Below are 18,458 nucleotides of genomic sequence, written 5' to 3'. Positions count from 1 at the left end.
GTTCGATCCTGGCCCTGGGTCACTGTCCCTGTGGAGTTTGCACATTCTCCCCGTGTTTGCGTGGGTTTCTCCCCCACCACAAACCCAAAGAAGTGCAGGGTATGTGGATTCGCCACGCTAAATTGCCCCTTAATTTGAAAAAAAAGAATTGGGAACTAATTTGTTTTTTAAATTATTACAATTGTATTTTTTACTATGAACTTGTCATATTAAAATAGCATGTGGGACACAACCTGCTATTATCATGTGAGAGGCAGCAGTGGGGAAATTATTAGCTGTTCATGTTTTTTGTTATGGTTAGGATCAATATGTTGACGAACCAACACGTGAACAGCCCACCTTGGACTGGGTGTTGCGCAATGAGAAAGGATTAGTTTTCAATCTAGTTGTGAGAGAGCCCTTGGGGGTGAGTGACTATAATACGATAGAATTCTTTATCAAGGTAGATAGTGAGGTAGTTAATTCTGAGACCAGGGTCCTGAATCTCAATAAAGGTAAATATGATAGAATGAGGCATGAGTTGGCTATGATGAACTGGGAAACATTACTGAAAGGAAGGACAGTGGATAGGTAATGGAAGGAATTCAAGGAATGAATGGGTGAACTCCAAAAGTTGTTTATTCCTATTTGGCGCAAGAGTAGAAAGGGAACTGTGGCCAATTGCTTACAAGGAAAATTAGAGATGGTATTAGATTCAAAGAAGAGGCATACAAATTAGCAAGAAAAAGCAATAGACCAGCAAAGGCGGACGGAGGGATTAATTAAGAGGAGGAAAATACAATATGAAAGTAAGCTAACATAAAAACTAACTTTAAAAGTTTCTCTTGGTATGTAAAGAGAAAAAAATTGATTAAAACGAATGTAGGTCCCTTACAGTCAAAATTGAGGGGAATTCATAACAGGGAACAAAGAAAAGTCTGAGGAAGAAATTCATACTTTTTCTGTCTTCACAAAGAAAGACATGAATAATGTATCGGAAGTTCTGAGTAACACAAGTTTTAGTGAGTAGTTGAAGAAAATTAGAAATGGTTTGGGGGAAATGAATTGGACTGAAGGCAAATAAATCTCCAGAGTCTGATAATCTTCATCCCAAAGTACGTAAGGAAGTGGCCCTAAAAATAGTAGATCCATTGGCGGTCATTTTCCAAAATTCTTTGGATTCTGGAATGGTTCCCACAGATTGGAGGGTAGCTAATATAGCCCGGCTATTCAAAAAGGGAGGTAGAGAGAAAACAGGGAACTGTAGACCAGTGAGCCTAACGTTATACTCGGGAAGTTGCTAGAATCCATTATCCATTGGATTTCATAGCACAGCATTTGGAAAGCAGTGGTATAATCAGACAAAGTCAGCATGGATTAACAAAAAGGAAATCATGCTTGACAAATCTATTAGAATTCTTTAAAGATGTAACTAGAAGATTTGACCAGGGTGGATGTGGTTTATTTAGACTTTCAGAAGGCTTTCGACAAAGTCTCACATAACAGATTACTCACATAACAAATGATGTGGAGATGCCGGCTTTGGACTGGGGTGAGCACAGTACAAAGTCTTACAACACCAGGTTAAAGTCCAACAGGTTTGTTTCGATGTCACTAGCTTTCGGAGCGCTCCGAAAGCTCGTGATTCGAAACAAACCTGTTGGACTTTAACCTGGTGTTGTAAGACTTCGTACTGTGCTCACATAACAAAGTTACAGCACATGGGATTACGGGTAGTGTCTTGAGATGGCTAGAAAGCTGGTTAGCAGACAGGAAGCAAAAAGTTGGAATAAATGGGTCTTTTTCTGATTTGCAGGCAGTGACTAGTGGAGTACTGCAGGGAACTGTGCCAGGATCCCAGCTGTTCACATTATATATTAATGATTCGGATGAGGGAACTAAATGTATTGGTCGGGGTTCTCCGATCCCCCACCGGGTTGGAGAATCGTCGGGGGGCACGAGAATCGCGCCTTGCCACTCCGCCGCCGGCCCATCGATTCTCCAGCGCCGATTCTCAGGGGCCCGCGGGATCGCCGCCATGCTGGTCGAGAGCAGTTGAAAGCGGCCCCCGCGGCAATTCTCCGTACCTCGACGGGACGAGTGCCTGCCGGGTTCGGCCGAGTCCCGCCGGCTTAGGTTACGTATGATCCTACCCGGCGGGACCTCGGGAGTTCTGGCTGCGGGGGGCCGTCCTGGTGGGGGGGGCGAGGGGATCAGACTCCGGGGAGGCCTCCACGGTGGCCTGGCCCACGATTGGGGCCTACCGATCGGCAGGCGGGTTATTTCCATGGGGGGCCTATGTTCCTCCGCGCCAGGCCCCTGCAGGGTTCCGCCCTATTGCCTGGGGGCCGGCTTGGAGACAGGAATCTACGTGCATGAGCGTACTCGCCCCGCCGTAGCGCGCATGCGGGGACCCACGCCGGCCATGGCGCGCCGGCTTTCGAGCGCTGGAACAGCGGATGAAGGGGTGAATACCTGGACCTAGAGGCCCGTTGACGCCGGAGTGGCTCGCGCCACTTTTGACGCCAGCGTCAGAACTTGGCCGCGGGATCGGAGAATCCCGGCCATTATCTCCAAATTTACAGATGATGAGGGTGAACTGTGAAGAGGATGCAGAGATGCTTCAATGGGATTTCGAAAGGTTGAGTGAGAGGGCATATATATGGCAGATGTGGATATATGTGAGGTTATCCACTTTGGTAGCAAAAATAGGAAGGCAGATTATTATTTGGAGGAGTGCAAATTGAGAGAGGTAGATACTCAGTGAGTACTTGGTGTCCTCGTCCGTCAGTCACTGAAAGTAAGCACGCAGGTACAGCAGGCAGAAAAGAATGCTATGTTGGTCTTCATAGTGAGAGGATTTGAGTATAGCAATAGGGATATTTTACTGCAATTGTCTAGGGCATTGGTGAGGCCACACCTGGAGTATTCTGTGCAGTTTTGGTATCCTTATCTGAGGAAAGATGCTCTCGCAACGGAGAAAGTGCAGCGAAGGTTTACCAGGCTGATTCCTGGGATGCCGGGACTGTCATATGAGGAGAGACTAAATCGGTTAGGATTATATTCATTGGGGTTTAGAAGAGTGAGAGGGCATCTCATAGAAACAACTAAAATTTTAACAGGATAGATTCCTAAAAAATGTTCCTGATCGTGGGAAAGTCCCGAACTACGGGTCATGGTTTGAGGATAAGGGGTAAACCTTTTAGGACTGAGGTGAGGTTAAATTTCTTCCCCCAGAAAGTGGTGAATTTGTGGAATTCGCTTCCACAGAAAGTAGTTGAGTACAAAACGTTGTGTAATTTCAAGGAGGAATTAGATATTGCCCTTGGGGCTCAAGAGATCAAGGGATAGGGTGGGGAAGGCTAGATCATGATTTTGAACTTGATGATCAGCCATGATCATAATTTACATAGAATATATATTGAATTCACAGTGCAGAAGGAGGCCATATGGCCCATCGAGTCTGCACCAGTCCTTGGAAAGAGCAGACCCACTTAAGTCCACACCTCCACCTTATCCCCTTAACCCAGTAACCTCACCTAACCTTTTTGGCCACTAAGGACAATTTAGCATGACCAATCCACCTAACCTTCACACCTTTGGACTGTGGGAGGAAACCAGAGCACCCGGAGGAAACCCACGCAGACACGGGGAGAATGTGCAGACTCCGCACAGACAGTGACCCAAGCTGGGAATCGAACCTGGGACCCTGGAGTTGTGAAGCAACAATGCTGACCACTGTGCTACCATGCCACCCACATAATGAATGGTGGAGCAGGCTCAAAATGTGTATATGGGGTATGTTTTATGTGTTTATGGAAAGCCATCTTCATCAATGACTGACCCAAAGAGACCACAAATAACGTACTGACTAATAATGTGGGTAGTGTGTTCCAGAGCACAAGTTCCTGTGACAACATGTACTTCTACATGCGCGTTATAGTCTGGAGCTATCGGTAGTGATGGTAGAGGCTCCAATTTCCCTCCATAACATGGCTGACCAGGAATCTCTCCTGCTCTTACCATCTGTTATTGGCACATGTGGGAAAGATCTGCAAACACACCTTTCTTGGACATGAAGTAGGGGTGGGACTTGAACCTGGAGCTTCTGGTTCAGCGGCAGGGGACGCTACCAATTGGACACTCCCTCTCTACAATAATATGCTCATTAATAATATTCTACTGAAAAGCACCAGGAATAGATATTGGGAATCTGTGCTCTTGCAGTCAGTGAATTTTCTCTCTATTAATTTTTAGAAGCAGAACATTTTGCTTGATTGTTGAAAGAAAGAAAAGTTAGGAACTGGTTGATGACGGGGAAAGTAACGGTTGGCACATCATGAATGGAGTGGAGGCCAGAGCATTGGCAGGTGCCAGCAGCATTTTGGTTGCTGTTTTCCTGGGCCCTTCTCCACCTCATAATTGTTTGACATTGCTCATCCCTGTATTGCTAGAATCAGCAACCCAAAGTTGCTACAAAGTGTCTTTCCCAAATCTTGCTGAATCTCGGACTTTCTCCTTACAACTCTCCTAGATCCCATGACCATATTCCCAGTTCCATAATTTCCCACAACACTCCCAGACTTTTACAAGAGTTCCTCGGAAACATTATTACTAAATTCCAGTCAGCCACATTGTTCCTAAGTCACCCTCTCCTATACCCCACAAACTCTGGGTGCCCCAAACAATGTGTTCCCAGATCTTTGGAGCACACCTGAAAATGCTGCGCCATCTGGAAATCTCATTCCAGTTCAGAAAATTCCATGAAGCACACCCAATACTGATAACGCACTGTCTCTGATAGTCATACCACTGTTCGTGTCAAGCCTCCTACTCAACTGTGTAAATGTCACAGGACATCTACTAGTCTAACTTACATCCTGGTGTTAATCAGATAATTTGTGCACGAGTAGGTGAGACCTGATGTTATCTCAATCACACATCTGGATTATATCGTTCACAGTAACAGGTCAGCCGGTTTTACTCGATAATGGAGTCATTGTCATTATCATCAAAGCCATGTATATTTTAGCCAAACTAAAAAGCAAAGTTGTGAAGTACCATTCCTGCAGTTCAGAGATTTATTTCTTTAAAAACCTACTTAAATCAGAAACAAATTCAAGGAGGGTATTTTTTTGTTCAAAAGTATGCCCCAACTGTGAAGAAAAAATTAAAAGAATTTCAGTTGACATTACTTCAGTGTTGGTAAGACTTTTCTGTCTCCTTAAGCAGATATTTAGGGATGTACCCATTTAGTGAATTATGTGATCATAGAATTACATTAAATGTGCAGCATAGAAATAGGCTTCTCGGCCCAACTGATCCATGCCATTGCTTATGCTCTACATGAGCCTCCCATCCTGCAGCTAATCCATCCACATATTGTTCCCTCATGTGCTTATCAAGCTTCCCTTAATGGATCTATGCTATTCAAAGAGAACCAATTGGATTGGCTTTTCTTCCTGATCCTGCATGGTTACCTCTGGTGTCCCCCAAGGATCTATCCTTGGCCCCATCTTATTTCTCATCCACATGCTGCCCCTTGGTGATATTAACTGAAAGTACAGCATTAGTTTTCACATGTACGCCAACAGTACCCAGCTCTATCTCACCACCACTATCTTCTCGCCTTCTCCAGTGTTGCTAATTTATCAGAATTCACTCCAATTCAATATTGGGGAAATGAAAGCCATTTACCACGATTTTCCAGCCCTGACATATAGGGACTCATCGCAGGACGCTCAGCTTCCCAGCCAAAAGTCCATTGACTTTCAACAGAATCAGACCGTTCCAACAGCAGGCAGGGGGCCAGAAAATCCTGCCCATTGTCTTAGTCCACATTCCAAACTCCATCCCCTAGCTACCAACTTCATCCCTTTCCATAACTATTGGGGATTAAATAAGTTTGGTCACAACTTTGGTGTCACATTAGATCCCAAGACCAGCTTCCAAAGTTATGTTCAGGCTATCATTAAGGCCACCTATGTTCAGGCTATCAATAAGGCAACCTATCTGTACTCTGCAACAGCACCCAACTTTGCCCCTGTCTCACTCAGCTCACCTGCTGCTGAAACTCTCATTCATGCCTTCATTATCTCTAGACTCAGTTATTCCAATCCTTCAGATGTTCACTTGCAATTTTTTATTCATTCAAGGATGTAGACGTCACTGACTAAGCCAGCATTTATTGCCCATCCCTAATTGCCCTTGAGAAAGTGGTGGTGAGCTGCCTTCTTGAATCTCTGCAGTCCATGTGGTTCACCAAATGTGCTGTCAAGGGGGGGGGGGGGGGGGGGGGGGGGGGGGGGACCAGCGACAATGAAGGATGAGTGGCTTGGAGGTAAACTTCTAGATGGTGGTGTTCCCATGCACCTGCAGCCCTGGTCCTTCTGGGTAGTAGTGGTAGTTGGTTTGGAAGGTTCTGCCTAAAGAGCCTTGGTGAGTTCCTGTAGTACATCTTGTAGATGGTGCATACCATTGTATGTCGGTGGTGGTGGGAGTGACTGTTTGTGGAAGGGGTGCCGATCAAGCGGCTGCTTTGACCTGGATGGTGTTGAACATCTTGAGTATTGTTGGAGCTGCACTAATCCAGGCAAGTGGGGAGTATTCCATCACACTCTTGACTTGTGGCCTGTAGATGATGGACAGGCTTTGGGGGGTCAGGAGGGGAGTTACTCACCAGAGGATTCCTAGCCTCTGACCTGCTCTTGTAGCCACAGTATTTATGTGGCTAGTCCAGTTCAGTTTACGATCAATGATAACCGCTTCCACATCCCCAACCACCCACCCCGATCAATGCTCCCGCTCATGGTGATAGTGAGGGATTCAGCAACAATATTGCTGTTGAATGTCAAGAGGTGATGGTTGGACTATCCTCTGTAATCCTGAGATCATCCAAAACCCCACTCTCTCATGTTTTAACTTCCACCAAATCACATTTTCCTATCAGCCCCATGCTCCTTGCCCTATATTGGCTGTGATCCAGCAATGTCGTGATTTTTAAAATTCTCATCCTTGTTTTCATATCCCTCCATGGTTCACCTATCCCTTTCTCTGTAAATCCTCCACCCCCACAACACTCCCTAATTCTGGCCTCTTTTTGCATCCCCGATTTTAATCGTTCCAACTTGCTGGCCGCACCTTTAGTTACCAAATCCCCAAGCTTTGGTATACCCTCCCTAAACCTTTCCACCTCTCTAACTTACGTTCCTCCTTTAAGACACTGCTTAAAACTCTTGAACCAAGCTTTTGGTTATCTGACCTAATATTTCTCTTTGTTTTATAATGTTCCTGTGTCTTGGGGTGTTTCAGAATGTTAAAGGTGCTACATAATTATGTTGTTGGAAATATACTTGTATAAACTTTGCACGGAAAACGTTATCCAACATTCAAGTTGTCAAACTAATACAGAGGTTGATATTTTGACAGATTTCATTACCATCATTATAGCAACCACTCAGAATATTAAACCTTAAATCTTACTATTCAGGCAACATTTTTCACCAGATGTTTTAATTTTGACAGAAAAGGAGGCATGACTAAACAAGTGAACAAAGTCGATACATCTGTGATGTGTCCGATTCCCTTGCCCACTTTAACCGCTTCCAAGGCCTAACCATCTCTATTTCACCATGGATATCAAATCCTTCCACACCGCATTCACCACCCAATTGGCTGCTTCCTTGAACAAAGACCCAACCAGGGCCCAAGCCCGGCTAAACTTGTTCTCACATTGAACAATTGCTCATGTGACTCCACTTACGTCCTCTAAATAAAAGATGTTGCCTTGAAAAACAGGTCCTTACTTTGGCTGTCTTTTATGAGAGAACATTATTTCTCCCAGTCCTACTGAGGTCCCTGTCTTACCTCTTTTTCCAATGCTGTATCAGCAACTATATTCATGCCATTTCTTGCTCTTGCCTCAAACAGAGAATTTTTAGCAACTTGGCTATCGATTTCCACCCTTATTCCACTTCACCTGGTCCATAACCAACCTTTTCTTCCCTTGTTCAACATCCTTATTTCCAATCCTGAGGATTCGCTATCGAGTGTTTTCCATAACTCCACGACACCCGCAGCCACCTTGATCACATTTCCCACCCTGCTTCCTGTAAGGACTCTATTCCATTCTCCCAAATTTTCCATCTTCACCATATTGGATGTGAGGATGCCAGTGTTATCCTAACCAGTGCTTTTGATATTTCCTTGATTTTCCTCAACCAAGAATCTTCCTCCATCGCGGATAACAGGATTCATGATCATGCCCATCCTATTTCCTGTCCTTTTCTTGTTCACCGTTTCCCATTTCCCCCAGAACACCGTTTGGTTCCTCTTCTTCATTTTCAACTCTACCAGCCTCCACATTCAACAGATCGTCTTCCTCTCCCCTCCCTCTCAGCATTCTGAAATAACTTCCATCTGCATTATCCTGGTCCACTCTTCAATTATAGAAACATAGAAAAAAGGAGCAGGGGGAGGTCATCCCACTTTTGAGCCTGCTCTGTCATTCATTTTGATCGTAGCTGATCATCCAACTCAATAGCCTGTTCCCGCCCTTCCCCCAGATCCTTTGATCCCTTAAGCCTCAAGAGCTATATCAAAGTCCTTCTTGAAAACGTGTAATGTTTTGGCCTCAATTACTTCCTGTGGTAGAGGAATCCACAGGCTCACCACTCTCTGGGTGAAGAAATTTCTCCTCATCTGAGTCCTAAATGGTCTACCCCGTATCCTCAGACTGTGACCCCTGGTTCTGGACTCCCACATCATCAGGAACATCCTTCCTGCATCTACCCTGTCCAGTCCTGTCAGAATCTTATAGGTTTCTTTGGGATCCCCCCCCCCCCCCTCATCTTCTGAACTCCAGCGAATACAATCTTAACCGATTCAATCTCTCCTCATACGTCAATCCCGCCATCCCAAGAATCAGTCTAGTAAACCTTTGCTGCACTCTCTATATTGCAGTAACATCCTTCCTCACATAAGGAGAACAAAACTGCACACACAACATTCCAGGTGTGGGCTCACCGAGGCCTGTCGAATTTCACCATGACACCCCTGCTTCTGTACTCAAATCCTCACTATGAAGGCCAATATACCATATACCTTCTTTACCGTCTGCTGCACCTGTATGCTTAATCATCCCCAACAACCCTCCCCTCCCACAGCACGTTGCTGTGCAAGTGCAGGAGACACAAACCCAGCTCTTTTACCAGGCTGTTTTAAGGAACACTTTGGTTAGTCCACAACTCTGACCCAGAGCTTTCAGCCATTTGTCATTTTAATTCTTTTCTTTATATAATCTTTAGTGTCACAAGTAGGCTTACATTAAAACTGCAATGAAGTTACTGTGAAAAGCCCCTAGTCGCCACACTCCAGCGCCTGTTCGGGTACACGGAGGGAGAATTCAGAATATCCAATTCACCCACAGCACGTCTTTTATGGGAATTGTGGGAGGAAACCGGAGTACCCGGAGGAAACCCACGCAGACACAGTGCGAATTCCCTCCCCACTTCCATTCTGAACACTGTATTGGACCTCCTAGCCAATGAAGCTCAATGTAATTTAAAGAGTCTCATCTATCGATTAAACACTTTACAGCTTTCCAACTGTCAACATTGAGCTCAACAATGTCAAATCGTAGTCTATGCCTCCATTTTTTCAGACAGCAACAGTTGGTAATGATTCTGCTATTCCCACTTATAGCTCCTCTGGACATATCTTCTGTCCCTTTACTTGTTCTGTTACCAGTCCTATTTATCTTTCATCATCATTCCTCGGATGTTTAATTTCTCCTACCTTTGACACTATCACAGACATCCTTTTGTTCTTCCCCCTCTCCTCATCACCGGCCTCCAGACGAAGAGCCCCAACCCCCATCCTTAATTGGAAAGGGCTCCTGAAGGCACTCAGTTAATTGGTCGCCCCCTCCAAAATCTGCTTCGAGGTCCCACTGCCAGCAATTCCAGGTTCCCAGCCCACAGTTTATCGCTGCAGCGAGATCACGGAACATTCTGACTGGTAACTCCGTTTTTTTCTTCACAGATGCTGTCTAATCTGTTGAGTACTTATGACATTCTCTGTTTTTTAGAATTTATAGAAATTACAGTGCAGAAGGAGGTCATTCGGCCCATCGAGTCTGCACCGGCCCTTCGAAAGAGCACCCTACTTAAGCCCACATCTCCACCCTAACCCAGTAACCCCACCTAACTTGTTTTTTGGACTGTGGGAGGAAACCGGAGCACCCGGAGGAAACCCACGCACACACGGGGAGAACGTGCAGACTCCGCACAGACAATGACCCAAGCCGGGAATTGAACCTGGGAGCTGGAGCTGTGAAGCAACTGTGCTAACCACTGTGTTACCGTGCTGCCACGGTAACACAGTGGCAACACGGTATATCCAGCATCCTCAGCATATTGCTTTTGTATTTGAATGCTGTAACACACTTGTTATCTGTTATTGCCACCACTTTGAATTGGTTAAAGGGGAGTAAAAATAAATCAAGAGGGACAATATCAAGGCAAAAGATAAAAACAAAACTAAGTCCTGATTTAAATTTTAAGCACCGATGATGCTTATCTGCATATAAATGGTCTTGCACGAAGCACACAAATTTGTCTATCAAACCTCAGATGTCACATTTTTCTGTACGTAAATTTCACACTTAATTGGATCAACTTTCATATTCGTAAAACAGTGCAGAATCACAACTGAAAAGTGGAAACTATTCAATCGAACATGAAGAAAACAGAAAGATAAAGTTGAAATAAGTAGATATTAAAGATACATGTAAACATACAATCAAGTATCGATAATCATCAATATTCACCGATGAAAGAAAGACTCAATCAAATTGCTTGAAATATTTTTTGATTGTGTTAGCTCGCGCAGCAGATAAGATGTAGTGCATAAGAAAGATATGAAAAATCGCACAAACTTACAATAGGATTCTTACCCACATAATAGCATTTTCTGCTTGGAAAGTCTATAACAAGTTTTCCATAGTCAGGCTGTGCCCATATGAGAAGCTTGAGCCTTGAGTTCATGCATTCTCAGGTGCAACATTTTTGGCTGAAAGACCATAGGAGGAAGTCTATGGCGTCTAATATGCATTTATTATGTACAGGGTCTAAAATGTTTTAAGCCACTAATTGACATTTCACAGACTTTCTGTTCATAAGCCCCACATAATGTAATGAAAAATTATGGTGGATGAATAAACTACATCAGAAAGATTCGGGCAGAAATGGTTTGGAACAAGGGCAGGAAAGTCAGAGCAAGCCAAGCACGACTCTGGCATTGCTGCAAAAGTCCCCAGCCCATCCAAATGCTTTTTGTCTAGCTTGTTTTATCAGTCAGTAGCTCGAAGAGTCCTCGGCCTGGATTTTCATCCCACAGGCAAGTGGTAGGAGTCGGGAAAATTCCAGCTTACCTTGGGAGAAAGTGCCTGCAAAGGTAGGATCTTCATTGCTGGGCAGTAAGAGCAGGCTGGAGTCGGGCCAACTGACCCAGGAAGAAGTTTGGAGACAGCCTTGGGCTGCTGGGTGCTGAGGCGGGTGGCTTTAAAGGCCTCCCCAGTTCTGTGGAACTCTGTACCAGTTAAAATAAAAACATAAAGGCACTGCAGCCCTCAGCCCCCACCCCTCACTCCCTTTCACCTTCCAAACACTCACCATGCTCAGTCCATGCCACTTCACGCCCACCACCCAACCCCTATGGCCCCTCATGCCCCCATGCCAAGCCATGACACTTTAATGTCCATTGACCCACTATATACTGCTGAGAACATGTAAACCCGATAGTTTCAGAAGGATGTATTAAGAAAAAGCTTTTAAAATAAGTAACTTATTCATAACATTCTCCTATGATGAAAACAAAATCATTCTACTACAAACTTATAAAAGTGTCAATCGTCCAGATTCTCTTAAGCATCAATAACAAAAACCACAAACCCTTGAAATCATTTAACATTATGCAAACAAACATCATGAAATTGACAGTAGAGATCAGAAAGCCTGTGCTGTCAATCAAATAATGTTTTCTCGACAGTGTGGTGACATGTAAGCGGGAAGTCACACTTTTGGTAGCTCCGGCCGGGATCTGCATTTTTTAGGCATTTTTGCCCATTTATTCAGGTGATCTATGTTAAGAAAACATTCTAGACTGGTACAACAGGTTCCCCCCAATGCTAAATTCATGCCCAAAAGGAAGGGGAAAGAAACCAGGAAATCCACTGTAGATATTCCTTCAACGAACTCGGGGGCCCAGTGAAACTCCTCGATAGCTAAGATGGTGATGGCAGAGCTGCAGTCATGGGTTGTCCCGATTACAATTTAAAATACACTTTGACAGGCAGTGGAAATTGGTCTCGGAGAGATTATATAAGTTGATTGAGGGAGCGTTGAGCCGGTCCAGGTGGAGTCTGATAAAGCCGTTGGGATGGTAAAAAAAACATGGTGAGATTCTGGAAGGTTTTGAGGAGGGATGATAAGCAGATTGCATCGTTAGAAGCCAAGATAGCAGTGGTGGCCAATGAAAATAAAAGGTTGAAGGCAGAAGTTGACAACCTGGAAAATCGGTCAAGGAGGCAGAACCTCCGAGTTGTGGGGTTGATGGAAGAGGTGGAGGGCTGAATCCCACCGAATGTTTTGGAGCATGGAGGACGATCGTGGTCCCTCCTCCCCTCCGGTGCTCGACAGGGTCCATCCGACATTCAGGAAGAAACCTCGGCCAAATGAGCCACCTTGTGCAATGATCATTCGGTTCCATAGTTTTGGGGATAATGATAAGGTCCTGCAGTGGGCCAAGGAGCACCGCGGCACGAAATGGCAAGGAAATCTGATACGGATCTATCAAGATGTAGGGGCAGAGCCGGCGAGGAAGTGGACGGCCTTTAACAAGGTGTAGGCCGATCTCTGCAGGAGATTTGGTGGCCTAGTGAAAAGATCGAGAGTTCTTTCTCACCTAAAGAACTTAAACACTGATGTGGTGTTTAGGCACATGTTCCGCATGGGCTTTGATATTTTGATTAATAAGCGAGTGCCCCTACCGGCCTCCAAAATTTTGTTGGAACCCAATGTTAGGTATGTGATAGTAAGTGGGTCTTTGGCAGGTACTTTCAGAGTTATGGTAAATGTATATGCTCCGAACTGTGATGATGTGGCAGTTATTAAGGGTTTTCTAGCCTCTATTCCTGATTTGGATACACACCAGTTGGTCATCCTAAGGGTCAAAAAGGCAGAGTATTTGGCGATTGTAATCTCTGACCATGCTCCACATTTTGTGTACCTTGAGCAAGGGACAGATCACATCTAGTGGGCACCATGGAGATTAGATGGCGGAGAGGGGTTTCTGTGAACGCATAGCCGTGGTCAATGAAGAATACATTAGGTTTAACTGGAATGGGTCGGTCTCTCCCTTCATGTTATGAGAAGCACTTAAGCCGGTGAAAAGAGGAGAGATAATCTCGCAAAAAGCGCACTTGGACAGGACGGTGAAGGTGGAACGTTTGGTAGGGGCGATCCTGGAAAGAGATCCTCGTTACTTGGAGGATCCTGCCCAAGAGCTGCTTACAACTAGGAAGCAGCTCTGAATGCAGATTGACTTGATATCTCCCGGAAAGGCTGTGAGACAGCTGTGATGCACAAGGGTGTAGAGTGTGAGCATGGGGAGAAGGCAGGCCACCTGTTGGTGCACCAGCTGAGGTGGCAGGCGGCCTCCCGGGAGGTTGATGCAGCATTTAAGACTTTCTATAGGGACCTTCATAGGTCAGAGCCTCTGGGGGAGCAGGGGTTTCAGACATGGTGGGGTTTCTAGAAAGGTTGCCTTCCCAAAAGTAGGGGGGGAGATAGGGAGGAGAGTTGGAGGCCCCCCGAGGCTTGGAGGAGGTGCTGAGGACGATTGGGTTGAGCAGACGTGAAAGGCTCTGGCCCTGATGGGCATCCCATTGGGTTTTACAAAGGATTTTCAGACCAGCTGGTACCATTAATGGTAGATATGTTCAATGACGCTTTAGCGTGAGGTTCCCTGCCTGGCGCCTCCAGCTCCCTCATCTTAAAGAAATATAAGAGCCCCATGGAGTATGGTTCTTCCAGGCCCATTTTGTTGCTGAATGTGGAAGCCAAGGTATTGGCTATGGTGCTGGCTTTGCGTTTAGGGTCATGTGTCCCGTGTACAGGTGCAGAAGACCAGACAGGATCTGTGAAGGGGCAGCAACTGTCGGCTAATATACGGTGGTTTCTGAAAGTTGTCCTCTCCCCTTCTTCGGCCTCTAAGTCGGAGGTGATTATATCTATGGATGCAGAGAAAGCATTTTACAGGGTGGAGTGTGGGAGTACCTCATTAAGGAGCTTGGGAGGTTTGGATTCGGGCACAAGTTAATTTCATGAGGACAGCTTCTGTATAGAGCCCCCATGGCTAGTGGTCGCATTAATGCAACAAGTTCGGGATACTTCCCAATGAACAGGGGTACAAGTCAGGGGTGCCTATTGTTGCTGCTCCTTTTTGCCATGGCGATAGAACCCCTAGTGATAGCACTGAGTTCTTCCAGAGGAAATTACAATTCCGGGGGAAGATCTCTTGCTAAACTGAGAACCTCCGGTGAGTGGAGCTCCTTAGTACACAAAACGGGGCAATGTGTTGCCTCGGCCATGCGTTCCCAGCTGAGGCCCCCTATCAAACCCTGGTGCCATTTTATAGTGTGTTCCTCGGCGCTGTGAGCGCTTAGAAACATGTGGCTAAATGCACTCACTATGGGACTTTTTTTCCATTTAGTTAAATCCCACCCATAATCTTTGCTTCCTACTTGCCTGGACAATGCGTGCTGCTTTAGCGCATTCTACAGTTACCTAGGTTTTCAGTCACGTCTCATTATGTAAATTTGCGTTCAGTGTAATTCTTAGCATAAGAGTGACTTCGGATTGTCAGTCAGGCTTGCAGTCTGGCTCAATGACACAAGCTAGAAGCCACATATATTCACGCTAGGGCCCTGTCCTTTGCAGAACATGCCCACCATTGCACCATTTTTAACTAACATAAGCTTGAAGAACAGTCGTTTCCTGGTTCATTCCCCAGGGCAATGACTTGACCAATCAGAGGCGACCTGCCGGTTGAATTTGAACAAAGCTGGACAATCAACTGTTCCATGTTGCATTCTCCATGGCAATACTTCCACCAATCAGAGTCCACTTGCCATCCAATCAGCACTGTCCTCTCATGCAGTATAAATTGTCGTTCCCCTTTCACTATTGGTAATTTCTAGAGGGCAGACCTGATGAGTACAAGACAAAAAGCTTTGATAGTATAGCTCTTTTTTTTCAGCAATACCACACATGTCTTACTGTATGCAGTGTAATTTGCACACACGTACCGCAATCTTTCATAAAAAGTTCCTCAGGAAGTGAAAATACCAGTTTTAGAATGGATGCCAGCAATCAAAACTCACTCGCTGCAGTAAATCACTTTTCCCAATGATCAACGAAACTAAACAAACATTATCTTAACCTTCAGGGGATAGAGGTGGCTGATCCGATTCAAGGTACAGCTGAGAGAAGATCGGTCGAGGAGAAATACTGTTGGAACGAAGTGATGCCTCTATTGAATTATGAAGAGCCTCTTCAAAGCGTGCAGATTTCAGCTGCCCAGCATATGAATTTCCCATTGTCTGTAAACAAGATAAAGCAACATAAATGAGTAATGCATAAACTAAATATCTGATTATTGGTACTCTCAATATAAATTCTCAGATACTTAGAACTTACATAGGAACAAGAGGCTATTCAGCCCTTCAAGCCTGTCCAGCCATTCAGTGGGAACATGGCTGATCTGTGACCTAACTCCACATACCTGCCTTTGGCCCATATCCCTTCATATCTTTGCTTAACAAAAAACTATCTAACTCAGATTTAAAATTAACAATTGTTCTAGCTTCAACTACTGTTTGTAGATGAGTTCCAATCCTCTACCACCCTTTGAGTGAAGAAGTTCTTCCTAACATTTCTCCTGAAAGGTTTAGCCCTAATTTTTAGACTATGACCCCTAGTTTTAGAATCTCCAACCAGTGGAAATATTTATCCACGCAGTCTTTACTGTTAATGTTGTGAATACTTCAATCAGATTACCCCTTAACTTTCTAAATTCTAGCAAAAACGTGTCTAATTGGAATAAACCCTCCTCATAACTCAACCCCTGTAATCCAATTATCATTTTTATAAACCTACGTTGCACTCCCTCCAAGGCCAAAATATCCTTCCTAAGGTGTGGAGCCCAGAACTTCAGGCTCCAATAATATTGTCTGAAAGAAAGTCAAAAGGAAACCTGGCCTCAAAATTTTTTTTAAAATGCAACTTATTTAATCCTTTTTCATCGAGCAGGGCAGTTTTTCAAGATGCTTTGCAGTAAATGTTAACTCTTTTATCACATCAAAGCTGTGCATGCGTGGACAATGAAATGTTGGCAGACATTCGCAAGGCATTTTGGTAAATCTGGAGATGCATTCAGCTAGATTTATTAATAATAATAATAATCGCTTATTGCCATGAGTATGCTTCAATGAAGTTACTGTGAAAAGCCCCTAGTCGCCACATTCCGGTGCCTGTTCGGGGAGGTCAGTGCGGGAATTGAACCCGCGCTGCTGGCATTGTTCTGCATTACAAGCCAGCTATTTAGCCCTCTGTGCTAAACCAGCCAGATTTGGATGTTTTATTGCAATATGTTACACAGAGCATGTGGTAGCTAAAAGAAATTCCCATGTGTTCTGGAAGATGGAATAGATCATCAAATTATGCTACCTCAGTCCCATGACTCAACTTCTGAAGGGGGAAGAAAAATGAAAATTGGGGGAAATCTTTTCCTACCTATTTCAACCCTTCTTCCACTATTTCGGATGACATAATCTCTTAGCCTTGTTATCATGAGACAAGAAACATTACACCAGTGAATCTGACAGCATCCTCATTGCCAATGATAGTGATCTGTTATCTAAATGAAGTCAGTCAGCATGGAGAAAGCAGATGGCTGGCTGAAAAGCCAACACTATTTAATCCTAGCCAAATGCTAGTTAGGATTTAAGAGCATTGAAAGTTGGCAGTGCAGTGCCTGTCCTCAGATGCTTAAAAGCTTACTCTGCTCCTAATGTAGCAGACAGGAAGGGTGCGGACATCTCTGACTGAAAGTGCACCGCCCGCGATACTGGACAAGGCAGAAGGGTCAGCAGCAGTTCCCATCATTAATATTTTAAGCACAGAACAATTTATTTCTGTTAGGATACGACACGTCTCTTGCAGGATAATTTTCAATTTACAAATGCCCTAGTGCGTATTTGTCACATGAACACAACAACAGGAGGGCTTCCCTTGGTCCCAAATGCCACTATCATAGAATCATAGAAGTTACAGTGCAGTAGGATGCCATTCAGCCCATCGTGTCTGCACCCACCCTTGGAAAGAGTACCCTACTTAAGCCCCACGCCTCAACCCTATCCCCTTTATCCCCGTAACACAACCTAACCTTTTTGGACACTAAGGGCAATTTAGCATGGCCAATCTACCTAACCGGCACATCTTTGGACTGTGGGAGGAAACCGGAGCACCTGGAGGAAACCCACACACACACACACACACGGGGAGAACGTGCAGACTCCACGCAGACAGTGACCCAAGCCGGGAATTGAACCTGGGACCCTGGAGCTGTGAGGCAATTGTTCTAACCACTATGCTACCGTGCTGCCCACAGCACTATGTGCCATTCCGTCCCATAGCCGGTGAATAACATGCACCATCAATCCCAGCCAGTGCCGTCTTTCAAATGTTAAGTGGATTCAGATGTTAAGTGGATTTTGTTTTAAACAGTATCTTCAGACACTTATTTTCCCCTTTGGTGAATAAATCTGTTAAAATTTAATAAAACACTTGAAAAGGCACTTAAAAACTATGGTCCTCTTCAGGAGGTTATGAATCTGTCCAAGCCATTGACTCACAGCCCCCAGGATAGCTGCGTAAAGCTCTGGAGTTCCATCCTAAACTTCACTGCCTCTCTCGTTATCGTCCATTCAGACACTCCTTAAAGCGTACCTCTTTGACCAAGCTTTTGGTCATCTAATATCTCATTTATGTGGCTCAGTTACAGTATGTTTAGTAATTGTATTTGTCGGCTGTCCTTCGAATCGAAGATGACTTTTTTCATGGAACTCGCTGCCCCATAGTGCTGTGGAATCGGAGTCATTAAATGGTTTCAAGAAGGAGATAGATACATTTCTGATTTTAAAAAACGGGTTGAGGGGATATGGGGAACAAGTGGATAGCTGGATTCAAGACCAGGAAGAGGTCAGCCATGATCTGATTGAATGGCGTAGCAGGCGCAAAGGGCTGAATTGCCTCCTTCTGCTCCTAATTCCCATGTCCCAATGTGCCGTCTGCTCAGGATCACAAGTTTCTGCCAAAGTCTTGGTGCAGTCATCCACAAATTGTAGATCTGGTCGTCAA

The 18,458-nt window shown here is 44.8% G+C and overlaps 1 protein-coding gene across 4 annotated transcripts in view; it reads right to left on the bottom strand.

Annotated features, from left to right (window-relative positions):
* Positions 1–18,458, bottom strand: part of greb1l (GREB1 like retinoic acid receptor coactivator) — a 417,126-nt gene that overhangs the window by 198,925 nt on the left and 199,743 nt on the right. For all 4 annotated transcript variants that reach the window (XM_072467885.1, XM_072467884.1, XM_072467887.1 and 1 more), the window contains one exon: positions 15,481–15,640. In XM_072467885.1, the coding sequence (XP_072323986.1) occupies positions 15,481–15,637 (157 nt within the window). In that variant the 5' untranslated portion in view covers positions 15,638–15,640. The remainder of the gene's footprint in view (positions 1–15,480; positions 15,641–18,458) is intronic.

The sequence above is a fragment of the Scyliorhinus torazame genome, chromosome 11 (assembly GCF_047496885.1).
Source record: "Scyliorhinus torazame isolate Kashiwa2021f chromosome 11, sScyTor2.1, whole genome shotgun sequence".
Taxonomy (NCBI): domain Eukaryota; kingdom Metazoa; phylum Chordata; class Chondrichthyes; order Carcharhiniformes; family Scyliorhinidae; genus Scyliorhinus; species Scyliorhinus torazame.
Note: the sequence above shows the minus strand (reverse complement) of the source record. Positions and strands in the feature narration are given on the sequence as shown.